At 40.2% G+C, this 19798-nt stretch overlaps 1 protein-coding gene across 1 annotated transcript in view; it reads left to right on the top strand.

Annotated features, from left to right (window-relative positions):
* LOC133250035 (serotransferrin-like) overlaps positions 1-16651 on the top strand; it is an 85860-nt gene extending 69209 nt beyond the window's left edge. Inside the window, 2 exon segments of the mRNA XM_061421207.1 lie at positions 7867-7921; positions 15532-16651. Coding sequence (XP_061277191.1) covers positions 7867-7921; positions 15532-15745 — 269 coding nt within the window. The 3' untranslated portion in view covers positions 15746-16651.
* Positions 16652-19798: the final 3147 nt, after the last annotated feature.

Below are 19798 nucleotides of genomic sequence, written 5' to 3'. Positions count from 1 at the left end.
ATATAAGTGGATTGAATTTACCAATCAAAAGATACAGGCTGGATGTATTGAGAAACAAGATCCAACTACATCCTGCCTCCCAGGCTCTCTGCTCTGAAGAAGAAACATAGGCTCAAAGTGAATGGATGGGAAATGATACTCCAAGAAATAGCAGGCAAAACAAAGCAGGTGTAGCCATCTCAGATCAGATCAAATTGACTTCAAGTCAAACAAGAGAACAGGATGAACTTATATAATGATGAAGGGGACAGTCCATCAAGATGTAATTTTTATTAATATTTAAGCATGTAAGCAGAAGCACCAGAGTATAAAAGGAATTATTAACAGATATAAATGAAGAAGTCAACAGCAATAACAGTAGGGAGCTTTACTACCCACTGACATCAATAAATTGATCATCTAGACAAAAAATTAACAAAGTACCATTGGCCTTTAAGTGAAACATTAGAGCAGAACACGAAACATTCCTTCCCAAAGCAGCAGAATATACATTGTTCTCAAGTGCGTATGGAACATTCTCAAGAAGAGACAATATGTTGGGATACAAAACAAGCTTCAATAAATTTAAGAGTGAAATCATATCAAGCATCTTTTTGAACCACAAAGATACGAGACTAGAAATCAACTACAAAAAGAAAGCTGATAAAATCACAAATATGTGAAGAATAACGGTTATGCATTGTTGAACTTTGCTGTTTGATATTGGAATACATTCTTTATATGTGGTTATCTTATACATCATTTTAATCTGCATTTCTCACTTTATTATTATTTTTTACTAATGACATTACTTGCTGTTTATATTTAGTTTAAACTAGGGAAGTGAGTGTTAGACAAAAAGCATATTCAGGCTGTTTTCTTATTTGAGTTGAAAATGGGTTGTAAAGCAGTATAGATAACTTGCAACATCGACAACACATTTGGCCCATGAACTGCTAGCAAACGTACAGTGCTGTGGTGGTTCAAGAAGTTTTGCAAAGGAGACAAGAGCCTTGAAGATGAGAAATGCAGTGGTCAGCCATTGGAAATTGACAGCAACTAGTAGAGAAGATCATTGAAGGTGATCCTCTTACAACAACTACACAGGGAGTTACAGAAGAACTCACTGTCGACCATTCTACAGTTATTTGGTGTCTGGCGCAAATTGGAAAGGTGAAAAAGCTTGATAAGTGGATGCCCCATGAGCCGACTGAAAATCAAAAAAATCATCGTTTTGAAGTGTCATCTTTTATTCTATGCAACAACAACAAACCATTTCTCAATCAGATTGTGATGGTGCAATAAAAAGTGGATTTTACATGACAACCAGTGATGACCAAATCAGTGGTTGGACTGAGAAGAAACTCCAAAACACTTCCCAAAGCAAATTTGCACCAAAAAAATTCATGGTCACTGTTTGGTTATCCACCACAGCCTGGTGAAAGCATTGAATCTGAGAAGTATGCTCAGCAAGTCGATGTGAAGCACTGGAAACTGCAACGCCTGCAGCCAGTATATGGGTCAACAGAATGGGCCCAGTTCTTCACACCACCAAGCACATGTTGCGCAACACTTCAAAAGTTGAATGAATTGGGCTACAAAGTTTTGCCTCATCCACCATGTTCACCTGACCTCTTGCCAACTGACTACAACTTATTTGAGCATCTTGAGAACTTTTTGCGGGGGAGATGCTTCCACAACCAGCAGGAGGCAGAAAATGCTTTCCAAGAGTTTGTTGAATCTCAAAGCACAGATTTTTATGCTACAGAAATAAACAAACATTTCTTGTTGGCAAAAATGCATTGACTATAATGGTTCCTAGTTTGATTAATAAAGATGTGTTTGAACCTAGCTTTAGAATGGAAAGACTAGAGATCTCTTCAAGAAAATTAGAGATACCAAGAGCACATTTCATGCAAAGATGGGCTCGATAAAGGACAGAAATGGTATGGACCTAACAGAAGCAGAAGATATTAAGAAGAGGTGGCAAGAATACACAGAAGAACTGTACAAAAAGATCTTCACGACCCAGATAATCACGATGGTGTGATCACTGACCTAGAGCCAGATATCCTGGAATGTGAAGTCAAGTGGGCCTTAGAAAGCATCACTACGAACAAAGCTAGTGGAGGTGATGGAATTCCAGTTGAGCTATTTCAAATCCTGGAAGATGATGCTGTGAACGTGCTGCACTCAATATGCCAGCAAATTTGGAAAACTCAGCAGTGGCCACAGGACTGGAAAAGGTCAGTTTTCATTCCAGTCCCAAAGAAAGGCAATGCCAAAGAATGCTCAAACTAGCACACAATTGCACTCATCTCACACACTAGTAAAGTCATGCTCAAAATTCTCCAAGCCAGGCTTCAGCAATACGTGAACCATGAACTTCCTAATGTTCAAGCTGGTTTTAGAAAAGGCAGAGGAACCAGAGACCAAATTGCCAACATCCACTGGATCATGGAAAAAGCAAGAAAGTTCCAGAAAAACATCTATTTCTGCTTTATTGACTATGCCAAAACCTTTGTGTGGATCACAATAAACTGTGGAAAATTCTGAAAGAGATGGGAATACCAGACCACCTGACCTGCCTCTTGAGAAATTTGTATGCAGGTCAGGAAGTAACAGTTAGAACTGGACATGGAACAACAGACTGGTTCCAAATAGGAAAAGGTGTACGTCAAGGCTGTATATTGTCACCCTGCTTATTTAACTTATATGCAGAGTACATCATGAGAAACGTTGGACTGGAAGAAGCACAAGCTGGAATCAAGATTGCTGGGAGAAATATCAATAACCTCAGATATGCAGATGACACCACCCTTATGGCAGAAAGTGAAGAGGAACTAAAAAGCCTCTTGATGAAAGTGAAAGTGGAGAGTGAAAAAGTTGGCTTAAAGCTCAACATTCAGAAAATGAAGATCATGGCATCCAGTCCCATCACTGCATGGGAAATAGATGGGAAAACAGTGGAAACAGTGTCAGACTTTATTTTTTTGGGCTCCAAAATCACTGCAGATGGTGACTTCAGCCATGAAATTAAAAGACGCTTACTCCTTGGAAGGAAAGTTATGACCAACCTAGATAGCATATTCAAAAGCAGAGACATTACTTTGCCAACAAAGGTCTGTCTAGTCAAGGCTATGGTTTTTCCTGTGGTCATGTATGGATGTGAGAGTTGGACTGTGAAGAAGGCTGAGCACCAAAGAATTGATGCTTTTGAACTGTGGTGTTGGAGAAGACTCTTGAGAGTCCCTTGGACTGCAAGGAGATCCAACCAGTCCATTCTGAAGGAGATCAGCCCTGGGATTTCTTTGGAAGGAATGATGCTGAAGCTGAAACTCCAGTACTTTGGGCACCTTATGCGAAGAGTTGACTCATTGGAAAAGACTCTGATGCTGGGAGGGATTGGGGGCAGGAAGAGAAGGGGACGACAGAGGATGAGATGGCTGGATGGTATCACTGACTGGATGGATGTGAGTCTGAGTGAACTCCGGGAGTTGGTGATGGACAGGGAGGCCTGGCGTGCTGCAATTCATGGGGTCGCAAAGAGTCGACACAACTGAGCGACTTAACTGAACTGATAGTGATTTAAAGTTCACTGTCTGAAACCGCAGTTACTTTTTCACCAACCTAATACTAGGTTAATGAGGAAATCAAAGAAGGAAAAAGTACACCTGAAGATAAATGAAAATATGCAATACCAAAATCAGTGGGATCCATCAAAAGCAGAACAAGTTTATAGTAATACTTGCCTACCTCAAGAAACAAGAGAAATGAAAAAGCCCCAACAGTCCTTACACCTAAAGGAACTATAAAAAGAACTTCAAATTAAGTCCAGAGTCAGTAAGTAGAAGGAAGGAAATACTAAAAGTCAAACAGTAGTAAAGATGAATGAAACTAAGAGCTAGTTCTTTGAAAAGATAAACAAAATCAATAAACCTTTAGCTAAATTCACTAAGAAAAAATGAGAAGACTCAGATAAATAAAATTAGAAATGAAAAAATAGAAATTGCAAGAGGTCCCACAGAAATGCAGAGAGTCATAAGAGAATACCATGAGTAGCTATGTGCGAACAAATTAGACAACATAGAATAAATGAATACATTCTTAACAATCAGCCCTCCAAGATGGAATCTTAAAGAAGTAGAAAATCTGAATAGATGGATCACTAGTAAGAAGGTTAAAACAGTAATCAAAAACCTTCCAAAAAACCAGAGTCCAGGACCAGACAGCTTCACTGGTAAATACTACCAAATGTTCAAAGATGACCTAATATCTATTCTTGAAAGTGAAAGTGAAGTCACTCAGTCATGTCGGACTTTTCGGGACCCCATGGGCTGTAGACTGCCAGGCGTCTCCATCCATGGGATTTTCCAGGCAAGAATACTGGAGAGGTTTGCCATTTTCTTCTCCAGGGGATCTTTCCAACCCAGGAATCGAACCTGGGTCTCCCACACTGCAAGGCAGACTCTTTACCATCTGAGTCAAACTCTTCCAAAAGGTTGAAGAGGAGGGAACACTTCGCAACTCATTTTTTAAGGTCAATAGTACCGTGATATCAAAGCCAGACAAGGATAATACAAAAAAAGAAAATTACAGGTGAGTATCTTTGATGTACGTAGATGCAGAAACCCTCAACAAAGTATTAGCAAACAAAATAATACATTAAATGGATCATACAATATAATCTAGTAGAATTTATTTCAGGGTTGCAGGGATGATTCAACATCTGCAAATCAACATGCTACATTTTTTAAATAGTGATCAACTCAATAAATGCAGAGAAAGCATTTGATAAAATTCAACATCCATATGTGATAAAAACTCAATGAAATTGGTATAGAAAGAATGTATGTCAACATAATAAAGGCTATGCATGTCAGACCCACAGCTGACATACTCAACTGTGAAAAACTGAAAGCTGTCCCTCTAAGATCAGGAACAAGACAAGTGTGCCCACTCTTACCAGTCTCATACCTGAAGACTCCACCAAAAGCCTGTTAAAAATAATAAATGAGTATGGTAAAGTTGCACGATGCAAAATCAAAATGCAAGATCTGTTGTGTTTCTGTACACCAACAAAAAACAAGCAGAAAGAGAAATTAAGAAAACCCTATCATTTAAAATTGCAGCAAAAAGAATAAAAAAATATCCAAGAATAAATTTAATCAAGGATGGGAATTTCCTGCCAGTGATTAGGCCTCTGTGCTTTCACTGCTTGAGGGCGCAGGTTCAATCCCTGGCTGGGGAGCTAGGATTCTGCAATATGCTATAAAACTTGGTTTAAAGAAATGGAAAGATAAAGAATGTTTCATGCTTGTGGACTGTAAGAATTAACATGGTTAAAAATGTCCATTTTTTTCTATAGCAATCTATAAATTCATTGTAAAAATCCCTATCAAAATCCTTGATGACATTTTTCACATAAATAGAACAAAAGTTCCTTACATTTATATAGAACCATAAAAAACTATGAATAGCCAAAGCAATTCTGAGAAAAAAGAACAAAGCTGGAAGAAGTGTCACATACCCTGATTTCATATACTGCAAAGCTATAGTAATCGAAACAACATGGTATTTGACAGAAAAAAAGGTTAATGGAACAGAATTGAGAGCCCAGAAATAAACCCACACATATAGGGACGATTAATTTACAACATAGGAGCAAAGAACATACAATGGAGACAGGACAGTCTCTTCAATAAATACTGGTGGAAAAACTGTACGGCCACATGCAAAAGAATGAAACTAAGCCAGTTCCTTACACCATACACAAAGATTAACTCAAAATGGATTAAAGACTTGAACAGAAGATCTGAAAGCATAAAACACTTAGAAGAAAACAGGAAATTCAGACTGTGACATTGGGTTTAGCAGTTTGTTTTTGGGTGTATCTCAGTCAAGGCAAACAAAAGCAAAAATAAACAAGTGGTACTGTATCAAACTAAAAGGCTCTGCACAGCAAAGGAAACCATTAACAAAATGAAAGAGAGAGTGTACTGAATGGGAGAAGATAGTCAAGTATATCTGATAAGGGAGAGCCCATATAACTCAACAACAACAAAAATGAACAGCCTGATTTAAAAATGGGCAGAGATCAGAATAGATGTTTTTCCAAAAAAGATAAACAGATGGTCAGCAGGCACATATGAAGATGTTCATCACTAGTGAAGATGAGTATCATTAATTATTAGGGAAATGCAAATCAAAGCAACAGTTAGACATTACCTCCCACCCGTTAGAGTCATTGTTGTCTAAAGGAAATGCGGTAGTGAGGATATGGAGAAAAGGGAACCCTTGTTGTGCAGTGTTGATGGGAATGTAAATTGGTGTAGCCACTGTTAAAAACAGTGGATATTCCTCAAAAAGTTAAGAATAGAACTACCATGTGATCCAGTCAGTCTGCTTCTGGGTATTTATCCAAAGATAACAAAAACACTTGAAAATATAGATGGAAACTAAACTTTTGGTAGTAAGCACAGAATAGTGTATATAAAAATTGAATCATGTTTCATGTGAAACATATAATGTTGTAAACCAGTGTGACCTCAATAATAAGATAAACTTCTTTGCTAAAAAAAAGTTAAAATGAGATAGACTAGCTGATCTCTGTTGGCCTTTTTCATACCTATTCTCATTCTATGAAGAGCCCAATGCATTTCTTAAAGGGGAGCTAGTAATAATCCTACCAGTGACTAATCAGGAACAGTGTTAAGGTCATTAACTGACTTCTTTGTTTCTTTTATTCGATATAAAAAGAGGAAGTAATATTTGGCTTTTGCTGGTGCCACACCAGTGCCTTTTATTACCAGAGTGCACTGGATACTGTAACATACTATTTTAGTATCAGCTGGAAATGTTAGTTTAGTTTCTTATTACAGGTGGAGTATTTCTGTTGGAGTGAAAGCTTTTGTTAAAATCACAAAGCAGGTAGCTATTCTTTTTGCAACATTGGCTGGACTTATATGTGTTGATTTAAAATGTCTGTAAGATGTAGAAAACTTTTATGAAAGACTAGTCAATTTTAGGATCACCAGCTTAATATATTTATAAGCATTATTATAATATAAATATTTGTGCTTACTTTGATAAAGGGAGGGAAGGATAAGTTGGGAGTTTGGGATTGATATATATACTTACTACTATGGACTTCTGTGGTGACTCAGATGGTAAAGAATTAACCTGCAATGTGGAGACATGGGTTCAGTCATTGGGTTGGGTTCTGTCCCTGGGTAAGGTCATGGCAACCCACTCTAGTATTCTTGCCTGGAGAATCCTCATGGACAGAGGAGCCTGTTGGGCTACAGTCCATGGGGTCACAAAGAGTCAGACATGACTAAGCAACTAAACACAAGCACACTACTATATTTAAAATAAATAACCAACAAGGATCTATTGTCAGGCACAGGGAACTGCTTAGTATTCTGTAATAACCTAAATGGGAAATAATTCGAGAAAGAATAGATATATGTATATGTGTAAATGAAACACTTTGTTGCACACCTGAAACTTAACACATTACAAATCAAGTATGAAAGTGAAAGTTGCTCAGTGATGTCCCAACTCTTTGCGACCCCGGGGACTATAGCCCTCCAGGCTTCTGTCTATGGGGTTTCCCAGGCAAGAATACTAGAGTAGGTTGCCATTTCCTTCTCCAGGGGATCTCACCGACCCAGGGATCGAACCTGGGTCTCCTGCATTGCAGGCGAATTCTTTATCACCTGAGCCACCAGGGAAGCCCATAAATCAACTATAATCTAATATAAAATAATTTTTTTAAAAAAATGGTGCGGCAAAGAAACCTAAATTTAAATGGGGATTTTCCATATGTGCAGGAAGTCTTGGGGAAAGACCCTGTTTTAAACAGTGTCTTTTGTTTCTTTACAGACATTACAATGGCAAAATCAGCAAAGTTAATTCAGCAGCAGCTTGAAAAAGAAATGTAAGTAAAAACAAGTCCTGCTGGTTAATTGTATATCTTATCACTTTGGAAATATGTATATATTGCTTAAGGTCTTTGGTTTTGTGTGATTACCACGATTAACCTGAAGATTAGTGTGAAATATATTTGTTTAAAAATTGACAACAGAATTAATGGAATTATAAAAAGTATTAATGGGATGTTTATAGATATTTAACATTTTCATGGAAAGAAAATCTCAGGTTTATTGAAACTGTAAGCTCAATTTGTTTTCCCACTAGTTCTAGCTATAGCTTATGGTAGATATGAAAGGTTTCAAAAACAAAAACTTTGAAAGCCATGGAAATTTTTGTTGACAGAATAAGAAAGGAACACTTCAGAAACATACAAAAATCTGTGATACTATTTTGTAACAATTTTTTTTTGTTTTCAAGATGTGTGACAGTATCATTTGGCTTGTGTTTGACAGGTTTTTAATTCCACACATAAGTGTAATCATACGATATTTGTCTTATTCTGTTCATGTTATTTCACTTAGCATAATGTCCTAGGTTCATCCACGTTGTCACAAACGGCAGAAATTTCTTTTGTAGGGCCCAGTAATACTCTTGTATATATGTTCCACTTTTTCTTTGTTCATCCTTCAGTGGACATTTAGGTTGCTCCCTATATTGGCTATTGTTAGTAATGGGGCAGTGAACGTAGGAGTGCATGTATGTACATCTCTCTGAGATCCTGATTTCAATTCCTTTAGATAAACGTCCAGAAGTGGAATTGCTAGATCATGTGGTAGTAGTTCTGTTTGTGATTTTTTGAGAAATCTCGGTGCTTTTTTTATTACAGCAGTACCGATTTACACCCACCAACAATGTACCAGGGTTACCTTTTCTGCATATCTTTGCCAACATTTATCTTTTTTTTTTTTTCCCTTAATGTTAGTAATTCTGTCTCATTATGGTTTTGATCTGCATTTCCCTGATGGTTAGTGATGGTTAGCATTTTTTTCATGTACTTGTTGACTGTATGTCCTCTATGTCTGTTCAGATCCTTTGCCCATTAAAAAAAAATATTTATTTATTTAGTTACTTTTGGCTGTGCTGAGTCTTCGTTGTTGGATGTGGGCTTTCTGCAGTTGTGACGAGTCGGGGCTGCTGTTTGTTGTGGTATGCAGGTTCTCCCTGCAGTGGCTTCTCTTGTGGAGCATGGGCTTTAGGACTCAAGGGCTCCGTAGTTGCTGCATGTGGGCTCAGTAATTGTGGTGCGTGGGCCTAGTGTTCTGTGGCGTGTGGAATCCTCCTAGACCAGGGGTCAAACTCATGGCCCCTGCATTGCAAGGCGGACTCCCAACCACTGGACCATCAGGGAAGACCTTTTGCCCATTTTTTAAATTGAATTATTTGTTTGTTTTTTTACTGGGTTGTATGAATTCCTTATATATTTTGAATATTAACCCTTATAAGATACATGTTTGCAAATATTTCCCTCATTCCATAGGTTATCTTTCCATTTTGTAGATAGTTACTTTTGCTTCGCAGGAGCTTTTTAGTTTGGTGTAATCACACTTGTTTATTTTGCTTTTGTTTGCTTTTAGTCTCATATCTTAAAATAACTGCCACAGTGTCAGTGTTTTCTTTTTGGATTTTTATGGTTTCAGATCTTATTATTAAAGCCTTTAATCCATTTTGAGTTGACTTAGTATATAGTATAACATGAGGGTTCAGTTGCATTGTTTTGCATGTGGATATCCAGTTTTCCCAGAGCTGTTTATTGAAGAGACTGTCCTTTTCCCATTATATACTCTTGTCATCTTTGTGGAAGATTAGTTGACTGTGTATGTGTGGGTATGTCTTGGGTTGTCTATTCCATTATTCTGTATGTCTTTTTAAAGTACCATATGGTTTTGATTACTATAGGTTTGCAATATAATTTGAAATCTGGGAGTGTGATGCCTCCAGATTTATTGTTTTTACTTGGTTACTTTGAGCATTATAGTTCTTTTGTGGTCCTATATGAATTCTAGCATTGTTTCTTCTATTTCTGTGGAAAATTCCATTGAAATACTGATTGGGATTCCATTGAATCTATCAGTTCAGTTCCTTAGGTGTGTCCAACTCTTTGCGACCCCGTGTACTGCAGCACTCCAGGTTCCCTGTCCATCACCAACTCCCGGAGCTTATTGAATCTGTAGGTGGACATTTTAACAATGTAAATGAAGAAGGGATGTCTTTCCATTTATTTGTGTCTTCAGTTTCTTTCGTCACTGTTTTACAGTTTACAGTGTACAGCTCTTTGACCTGCTTTGTGTTATGCCTAAGTATTTTATTGTTTTTGATGCTGTTATAAATGGACTGTTTTCTTAATTTCTTTTTCTGATACTTCATTAGTAGTGCATTGAAACAGAACTGGTTTTGGATGTTGATTTTTGTATCCTGCAATTTTACTGAGTTTATTAGTTGTGTTTTTTGGTGGAGTCTTTAGGGTTTTCTATATTTAAGATCATGTCAGCTGAAGTCAGAGATAATTTTGCTTCTTCCTTTTTGATTTTGATGTCTTTTATTTCTTTTTTGCCTAATTGCTCTGTCTAGGACTTCCAGTACTGTGTTGAATAGAAGTGGCAAGAGTAGGCATCCTTATTTTGTTCCTAGTTTTAGAGGAAAAGCTTTTAGCTTCTGACCACTGAGTATGATGTTATCTGTGGACTTGTCATATATGGCATTTTTATTTTGAAGTATATACGTTCTATAACTGTTGAGTTTTTATCATGAAAGGATGTCAAATTTTGTCACATGCTTTTTCTGCATCTATTGAGATAATCATAAGATTTTTATCCTTCAGACTGTTAATGTGGTGTATCTCAGTATTTACAAATGTTGAGCCATCTTTGCATTTTGGGCAAATCCCACTTGATTATGATGCATGATCCTTTTAATATACTGTTGAATTTGGTTTGCTAATATTTTGTTGAGGATTTTTGCACCTATGTTCACAGGGATCAGTTCAGTTCAGTCACTTAGTTATGTCCAACTCTTTGCAACCCCATGAATTGCAGCACACCAGGCCTCCCTGTCCATCACCAACTCCCGGAGTTTACCCAAACTTACATCCATCCAGTCCATGATGCCATCCAGCCATCTCATCCTCTGTCGTCCCCTTCTCCTCCTGCCCCCAATCCCTCCCAGCATCAGGGTCTTTTCCAATGAGTCAGCTCTTCGCATGAGGTGGCCAAAGTACTGGAGTTTCACCTTCAGCATCAATCCTTCCAATGAACACCCAGGACTGATCTCCCTTAGGATGGACTGGTTGGATCTCCTTGCAGTCCAAGGGACTCTCAAGAGTCTTCTTCAACACCACAGTTCAAAAGCATCAATTCTTCGGTGCTCAGCCTTCTTCACAGTCCAACTCTCACATCCATACATGACCACTGGAAAAACCATAGCCTTGACTAGAGGGACCTTTGTTGGCAAAGTAATGTCTCTGCTTTTGAATATGCTATCTAGGTTGGTCATAACTTTCCTTCCAAGGAGTAAGCGTCTTTTAATTTCATGGCTGAAGTCACCATCTGCAGTGATTTTGGAGCCCAAAAAAATAAAGTCTGACACTGTTTCCACTGTTTTCCCATCTATTTCCCATGAAGTGGTAGGACCAGATGCCATGATCTTCGTTTTCTGAATGTTGAGCTTTAAGCCAACTTTTCCACTCTCCTCTTTCACTTTCTTCAAGAGGCTTTTTAGTTCCTCTTCACTTTCTGCCATAAGGGTGGTGTCATCTGCATATCTGAGGTTATTGATATTTCTCCCGGCGGTCTTGATTCCAGCTTGTGCTTCTTCCAGCCCAGTGTTTCTCATGATGTACTCTGCATGTAAGTTAAATAAGCAGGGTGACAATGTACAGCCTTGATGTACTCCTTTTCCAATTTGGAACCAGTCTGTTGTTCCATGTCCAGTTCTAACTGTTGCTTCCTGACCTGCATACAGGTTTCTCAAGAGGCAGATCAGGTTGTCTGGTATTCCCATCTCTTTCAGAATTTTCCATAGTTTATTGTGATCCACACAGTCAAAGAGATGTTTTTCTGGAACTCTCTTGCTTTTTCTATGATCCAGCGGATGTTGGCAATTTGATCTCTGGTTCCTCTGCCTTTTCTAAAACCAGTTTGAACATCTGGAATTTCACGGTTCACGTATTGCTGAAGCCTGGCTTGGAGTGTATATAGAAATTGTAAACATTGTGTATCCATTAATAAGTTCTTTTTGTCATAGCTACTTCACCTTGAAGATTCACTCGCTTTAGCATTTGTTATGAGGTAGGACTAGTGGTGATGAACTCCTGCAGCTTTTGTTTCAGAAAGCTTTTATCCATCTTTCATAGCTGAAGGACAGCTTTTCTGGGTATAATACTATTGGATGGCTGTTTTTTTTCCCCCAGCATTTTGAAAATATCATCCCACTTTCTACTGACCCGCAAGGTTTCTGCCATCAGATCCACTTTTAGTCGTGTGGAGTTTCCCTTGTTTGTGACAGTTGACTTTTCTCATAATGCTTTGAGCAGTTTCTGTGTTTGACTTTTGTCAGTTTGATTATAATGTGTTTCATTAAAGCTCTCTTTATGTTTAATCCATTTGGGTTGTAGCAGCCTAGTGGATCTGGACGTTCATTTCCCTCCCCATATTTGGGGATATGCTGTCATTTTTTTTTTTTTAATAAGCTGTCTGATTCTTTGTCTTTATCTGCTCTTTCTGAGAGCCCCATAATGCATACATTGGTTCCTTTTATGATGTCCCACAAGACTTTCTTCTTTCTTTTTTTACAGTTTCTTTTTGGTTTTATTACAGAGTAATTTCAAATTACCTGTGTTCAAGCTGTCTGTTTTTTTTGTCCTGCTTGGTTGAGTCTGCTGTTGAAGCTCTCTGAATTTTTCACATCCAGTCATTGTGTTCTTCAGCTCCAGAATTTTTGTTTTTCATGATTTCTGTATCTTCATTGGCTTTTTGATTTTTTCGTTTATTCTTTCCCTCATCTTGTTGAGTTGTCTGTGTTCTTTTATAACTCACAGGACTCTCAGATGATTATTTTGAATTACATGTCAGGCAGTCTGTAGATCTCCATTTCTTTAGGGCCAGTTATTGGTGCTTTATCATGTTCCTTTAGTGGTGTCATGTCTCCCTGATCACTTGAGCCTTATGTCCTTACTTTGGTGCTGCACATTTGAAAGAATAATCACCCCTTCTAGTCTTTATAGACTAGCTTTGTCAGAGAAAGTACTTCCCTAGTCAGTCCAGCCAGAGATCTGGATGGGCTTGCTGCTGGATTTCTTGGGCAAGTTGGGCTTGTGGGTAGATGGGCCTGCTGCCTGGGTCCATGGAAGCTAACCTGGAAACTGAACCTGTCTTGGCTGGACAGGTGCCTGTGTCTGCTGGGGCTGGCCTGGTGGGTGCTGGGTTCCATGACAAAGGGGTGCTCGTTTCCCTCTCCCTCTCCTGTGTAAATCATAGGTCTCCACGCTACACTGTGCAGGCTTGCAGGAGCAGTAACATGGTGATTTGAAACTCCCTTCTGCCCTCTTCAGTGCGTCTTTTCTCACTTCTGTGTTACACCCATATGCTGTAATCTCTGACCTGGATTCCTTAGCTCCCATGAAAGTATTCTGTGTGGATGATTATTTAAATTGATGTTTCTGTGAGAGGACTTGTACTGAAAACTCCTATTCTGCTGTCTTGCTGGTGTTACTCAATGGTTTCTGTCCCTTCTGAAACTGCATGTTCATCATCTATTCTCCTGTCTTGATGTTCACTCTTTTGAGACTGCTAAAACCAAAAAAAATGGAGTTAGATGATTTGTTTTTGTAAAATTTCTGTTGCAGTTGTTGAGCATTATCTTTGGAGAAAAATAATATTATTTGTATATCCATTTTTTGAAAATTGTATAGCATTTTAACTTTTTTATTTTGTGTTGGGATATAGCCAACTAACAAGGTTGTGGTAGTTTGAGGTGAATAGTACAGGGATTCAGCCATACATATACGTATATCCATTCTCCCTCAAACTCTCTTCCCATCCAGATTGGCACATAACCTTGAGCAGAGTTCCGTGTGCTGTACAATAGGTCCTTGTTGGTTATCCATTTTAAATACAGTGGTGTCTGCGTCCACCCCAAATCCCCTAACTATCCCTTACCCTCCACCCTTTCCCCCAGCGACCATAAGATTGTTCTCTGTGAGTCTCTTTCTGTTTTGTAAGTAAGTTCATGTGTATCCATTTAAAAAAAAAAAAAAACAGCATAGTTCAAGTCTTCCCATGTTTAAAACATGTTTTCCTTGATTCATTTGCTTTTCATTCTAAAGAGCCATAGAAAAACAATACAGAAAGAAATGCTGTATTAGAAGGGCAGTGAAATAAAATGTTATAAAGGTAATATCAGTTAAATTTGGAGTCTAAGTTTAATCCTGTGTTTGTGAGAATTAGGCCTTATCAGCTTTGAAGCATTTCATACTTTTCTGAATGAAAAGAGCTGAATATAATGTTTGGGGTTTTTTTTCCTTTTGAGTTTCTTGTAAAATAGTTTACATTAAAAAGAGCGTATGTGACACATGTATTGAGTTTAAAGAATCAGTGAGATGAAGACCCATGGACCTAACATCTTGCTTAGAAGGCCCTTTAAGGTGCTCCTCCTCAAATGCTTTTCCTCGTGTTAATTGTTTTTAAAATACTTTTCCCATATGTGTGTCTTTCTGAACAAGGTACTTCGTTTTTTGTATGGATTCTGCACTAGTTTTCATGAAATCTTACAGTACTAAGTCATCCTTTATTTTGTTAGACGTGTTCCTCTGCTTCTGGGGAGAGAAATAGACCCAGTGAGCCTTGCTTTTGCACTTCTTATTAAGGCCTGCAGGTGGCAGCTAAGTGACTTAAATTGGGAAGGTGTTAGTAGCTAAAGAGATTGGACTGAATATGAGAACCTGCAGTTTGTAGATATCTAAGCTCTGTATCCAGGTAGACTCAAGGTAAATATAAATATCACCTACCCACACTTCACTTTCAGAAACTTAAGGTTGAAACCAGCAGGTAATGTAAAAATATATCTTAAAAAAGCATCATGCAGGCGATCCTAGGGAAGGGGACACTGTGCTGAGAGAAGGTTGGTGTGACCTTGGTTCATTGCTGTCCTCTGGCCATGTGGGCGTCCCTGGCGGCTCACTTGGTAAGGAATTTGCCTGCCGTGCAGGAGACTCATTTCAATGCAGAAGACCTGTTTCAACCCCTGGGTCAGGAAGATCTCCAGGAGAAGGAAATAGCAATACACTCTAGTAGACTTGCCTGGGAATCCCATGGACAGAGGAGCCTGTTGGGCTATAGTCCATGGGGTCAGAGAGAGTGAGACATGACTTAGCAACTAAACCACCACCATCTGGCCGTGTTAGGTTGGACTGCTATCCTGTCTGTCTGAGAGAGTGACCTATAACTGGTAAAGCAAAGGATTATTTAACAATCCTAATAGCATAATTGATACTTTTATGATTCAGTATTTGAGTGAGTGTTGAAATATTTAGGAATTAATGTGATTTTCTAAAGGGCTTTAATTGTTATATAAGAATTAAGGTCCTTTTGCTTCCTGATTCATTTTCCTTTTGTCTCACAGCAATACTTTACGGGTTACCCGTTCTGCTGCCCCGAGCACACTGGACAGTTCCAGCACTGCCCCTGCTCAGCTGGGGAAGAAAGGCAAAGAATTTGAATTCTCACAGTTGCCCCTCAAAGTAGAGTTCCTGGAGTGCAGCGCCAAGGGTGGAAGAGGGGATGCTGGTTCTGCTGACATCCAGGACTTGGAAAAGTGGCTGGCTAAAATCGCCTGAGGACTAGATCCAAACACAAGATGTGAATGTGTGTATGTGTGAATGACAGTTTTGGAAAAGGATTTGGTAGTCTGGAGGGAATATTTCAAATGTAGTTAGGAACTTTTCCTTATTCTGGAAACAAATTATTGTTGAACCCAGTGTGGAATTTTTTTTTTATTAAGTTCAGTTCTCCCATACTGCTTTCAAGCTAGTTATTTGCTTTGCTTTGTGTTTTCCCTTTTTAAAGTGTATGTAAGATCCCTTTAGTATATGCTTGGTGTAAGGTCGAGGTCTAACAAGTGGACCTCACACAGAGAGGATACTATCATGAGAATATGATGTCATCTAATGTGTTTTCTTATCCTCTGCTTCTGTGCTTTGGCCCCCTTATCCTGGAAACAAAGCTGTCTTGTGTGGGTCTGGGTGATTTCCAGTTACCCTTCATGGGCAGTACATGAATCTTCAGATTTGTTGGTACAGTTACAACATGGTCTCCGGACATGTAAAGGCAGGTTGAAAACAGCAAGGCCATGCTGACAGTGGTCTGTTCTTCATCAGCTCAGTTACTTGTCCACACTCTAGCCTTGTAACACTTAGGTTTCAGAAACGTTACGAATTCTTGGAGTCATTCCTAGACGATGGAACTGTAAGTGCTAAATCCCCAAATGCTACTAAAATGTACACTAGAAATGACCATTCTAGTGGTTTCCCTTAACTACGGAACATGTGGAGATTTAGAAGCTGTTCTGTTTTTCTGATGCATGAGTGCTCCTGGGCTATATCTTTATGTGCTGTTTGATGAGCTCCTATTTTGTACTCATAGCATGAATGCTGTGGAACAAATACAAGATGAAAAAAGTTGTCTGTAGATTGTTAAAGTGCACATTCACTGATGGTTTTTTTTTAAAAGCAATTTCAAAGTGATGTTCTTTGCTATCTTTTTAAATGTATGGCTTTATAAATGGCTTTTTATAAATGATTAATATATAGGCTTCCCTGGTGGCTCAGTCCATAAAGAATCCACCTGCAATGCAGGAGACCCACCTGAGTACAGGAGACTCTGTGCACTGAGTGCAGGAGAAATGATTAATATATTTCTTGGTAAATAAAACAGCCTGTGTATGGGGCTTCCTTGGTGGCTCAGTGGTGAAGAATCCGCCTGCCAGTGCAAGAGACACAGATTCGATTCCCTGATGCAGGAAGATACCACATGCTGCAGAGCAACTATCAAGCCTGTGCTCTAGAGCCCAGGAGCTGCAACTGCTGAAGCCTACACGCCCTAGAGCCTGCGCTCCACAGCAAGAGAAACCACCACAGCGAGAAGCCCGCGCACTGCAGCTAGAGAGTAGCCTGCTTGCCACAACTGGAGAGAAGCCTGTGCAGCAACAAAACCCATCATAGCCCCCTGCCCCCAAAATAAAAACTGTCTAGCGCAAAGCATTTACATAGAATGGTAGAGTGAATACAGGTAGGCGCACGTGTTAGAATTCAGGCCTATCTCCACATTTCTGGGGCCTAATGATGGTAACGTACATAGAAACTTCAATCCCTACTTCAAACACTCAGAGATAAGCCAACTAAAGATTAAAAAGGAGACAAAGGTGGCTGTGGTTAGGTGAAACGCTAATCCCAGCACAGTGAGGGAAGAGCCATAAAAGAGGAGGTGCAGGATGCTCCAGGAGTATGCAGTGGGACCCTCGTAACGTTGCCTTGAGGGTCGGGGAGAGGTGACGGAGAATGGCGTGGAGCCAGTGGCATCCCAGTGAGTGTGGTCCCCACATACATATGCTGTGGCCCAGGCCTCTGCCTGCTGTCTTCATTCCTGTGTGTCACTCTGGCTCTGCCTCAGAGCCCCTGCCCCTTCCCCGCTCCCACGACCTGCATCACATAGCTTGCTGCTGGAGTATGAAATAAACCCCGGCTGACAGAGATGCCATGAGTCCGGCCCTGGCGGGTTCTTATTGGGACGTGTCACTGCTGATACGTCTTCCTGTCTTTTGGACTCTTTCTTGCCTTTTCCTTATTAGCCAAGTAGTTTTAGGAAGTAGGTAAGAAGAATGAACCAGAAACTCAACAGGTATGTGATAAATGTGACATGTTCACATAATCAAAGGCAGTGCTCACCTAAATAAACATCAGTGGCCGATGCTTCCATGAAGAGGCATGCGTGTGCTGTCGGCTGTTCTGTTGCTTTTTCCAGAGGTGAGAAAGTGTTTCACTTCATTAGAGGAAGAAATACCTGAAACAAGTGACTGAAGAAGGGGAGCAAGGTTCAATTTTATTCAAGACCTTAAAGATGATCTTTTAGAAAAGGAAAGTTATATCTCAAACAGTGATTCTCAGATGTTAGCATGCATCAGAATTAAGTGATGCTTGTTAAATAGCTCATCTGAGGACCCCACTTCTGAGCATTCAGTTCAGCAGTAGGACTCATGTGGTCTCGGGAATCTGCATGCACGACATGACCAAGCACCTGGGACTCCTGGGAGCAGTCTCACAGGTGACCTGGCCTCCTGGAGTATCGCATATGCCTTCAGTGTGCTTTGTTACGTTCTCTGGGCCACGGGCCATGTTTGTTTATTTTATTTTACGGTGCCAGGTCTTAGTTGTGGCACGCTGGGTCTTTAGTTGTGGCATGCAAACTCTTAGTTGCAGCACGTGGCATCTAATTCCATGATCAGGGATCAAACCCGAGCCCCTTGCATTGGGAGCACGGACCGAGTCTTAGCCACTGGACTGCCAGGGACGTCTCAGGCCCTGTTTAGTTTTACTCTCAGGGTGAAGTAAGCAGGCAGGTTACATAGTCCTTCTGGGCACACTCATTCTGCCTCCTAACTCTGCCACAGATATCCCATTGTTGTGGGTCTGGGCCACCGTGACTCGTCCTTGGGAGCTTGGGTTATCAATGGGAGGTCAAATTATCTTCCTGTGGCCCTGAAGCCATTCAGCCAAAGTAGGCCCATTTCTTCTTGGGCTGGGAGCCAAGTATGGCTAGAGTGGAAAGAGGGCTGTCAGGTCACAGGGCCAGCAGACTCAGCCTCACTGTGTGTCACAGATGGGAACATGGCAGTGTCTGAGCCACTGCATGTTGGAGGCAGAGACTGTTCTCTGGGCCTTTGCCTCCTGATGGGAAAGAACCTGTGCTCTGCGAGTGCAGAGGTGCAGATTGCAGTGCAGTGTGCACTGACTGCCCTGGTAACCACCACCCACTTCCAGAATGGAGTCTCTAGTGGTACAGAGCACACCTGCAGATCGAGGCTGTCCATTCATTCCAGCTATTTAAACACTTTACAGACATTCTGGGGCCTTCGTAGCCCCTCTCCTGCCTGTTTGCTGGAGTTTAATTTCTGATCAGCGTTAACTGCTGTTGCTGGGGACTACCTGGGGTCTGCCCTTAGATTTCCCCATGCTCTCTGTCTCAGTGCTCCTTCTGTGAGGAAAAGGCACTTGGCTGTGTTCTTTTGGTTTGAGATCATTTCAGCCAGAATATTGTGCTTTTTCTTTTTTTTAAAGGTTTGAATTTAGAATGAAATGAAGGCTTCAATTGGTTTATGCCCGTTCTCACCTAAAGGTGTATTAGCAGCAGTTACAATGCTTACCTCTTCCATTCCAGCCCTTTGAGTACTTAAAGAAAGGTGGTTACCTCACCTGACTTTTGCACAGGAAAGTAGTTCCACTTCCTTTTTCAACTATGAAGTCCTGACCTGTTGACTACTCACACGAGCTGTGTATGGCGTTCAGAAAATGCCAAAATTCATTCGGAAAATGACAAGCACTGTGCCCAAATCTGGGAATTCTAAGTGTGACATACTTCCTGCTTTTGTGGGTATACAGTCACATTCTCAGGTGAAGAAATAGCCCCTGCTTTCCCCTCTCATTAGCACAGGCTCCATCTTGGCTGAACCAACCTGTCCGCAACCCCCTCCCCTGCCCCCGGCCATCCCTCCCACCATGCTGCATGCCCAGGGTGAGCTGCCTCAGTACCATCCTCACTTTGGCCCTTCCTTGTCTGGCTGCACCACCCATGCAGCCCCAGCATGGCCTCAGTGCCTCCTGGGATCCTGGCGTTCC

The sequence above is a fragment of the Bos javanicus genome, chromosome 1 (genome assembly GCF_032452875.1).
Source record: "Bos javanicus breed banteng chromosome 1, ARS-OSU_banteng_1.0, whole genome shotgun sequence".
In the NCBI taxonomy this organism is placed as follows: Eukaryota; Metazoa; Chordata; class Mammalia; order Artiodactyla; family Bovidae; genus Bos; species Bos javanicus.
The sequence above is the reverse complement of the archived record's forward strand: the minus strand, read 5'-3'. Positions and strand labels throughout refer to the sequence as shown.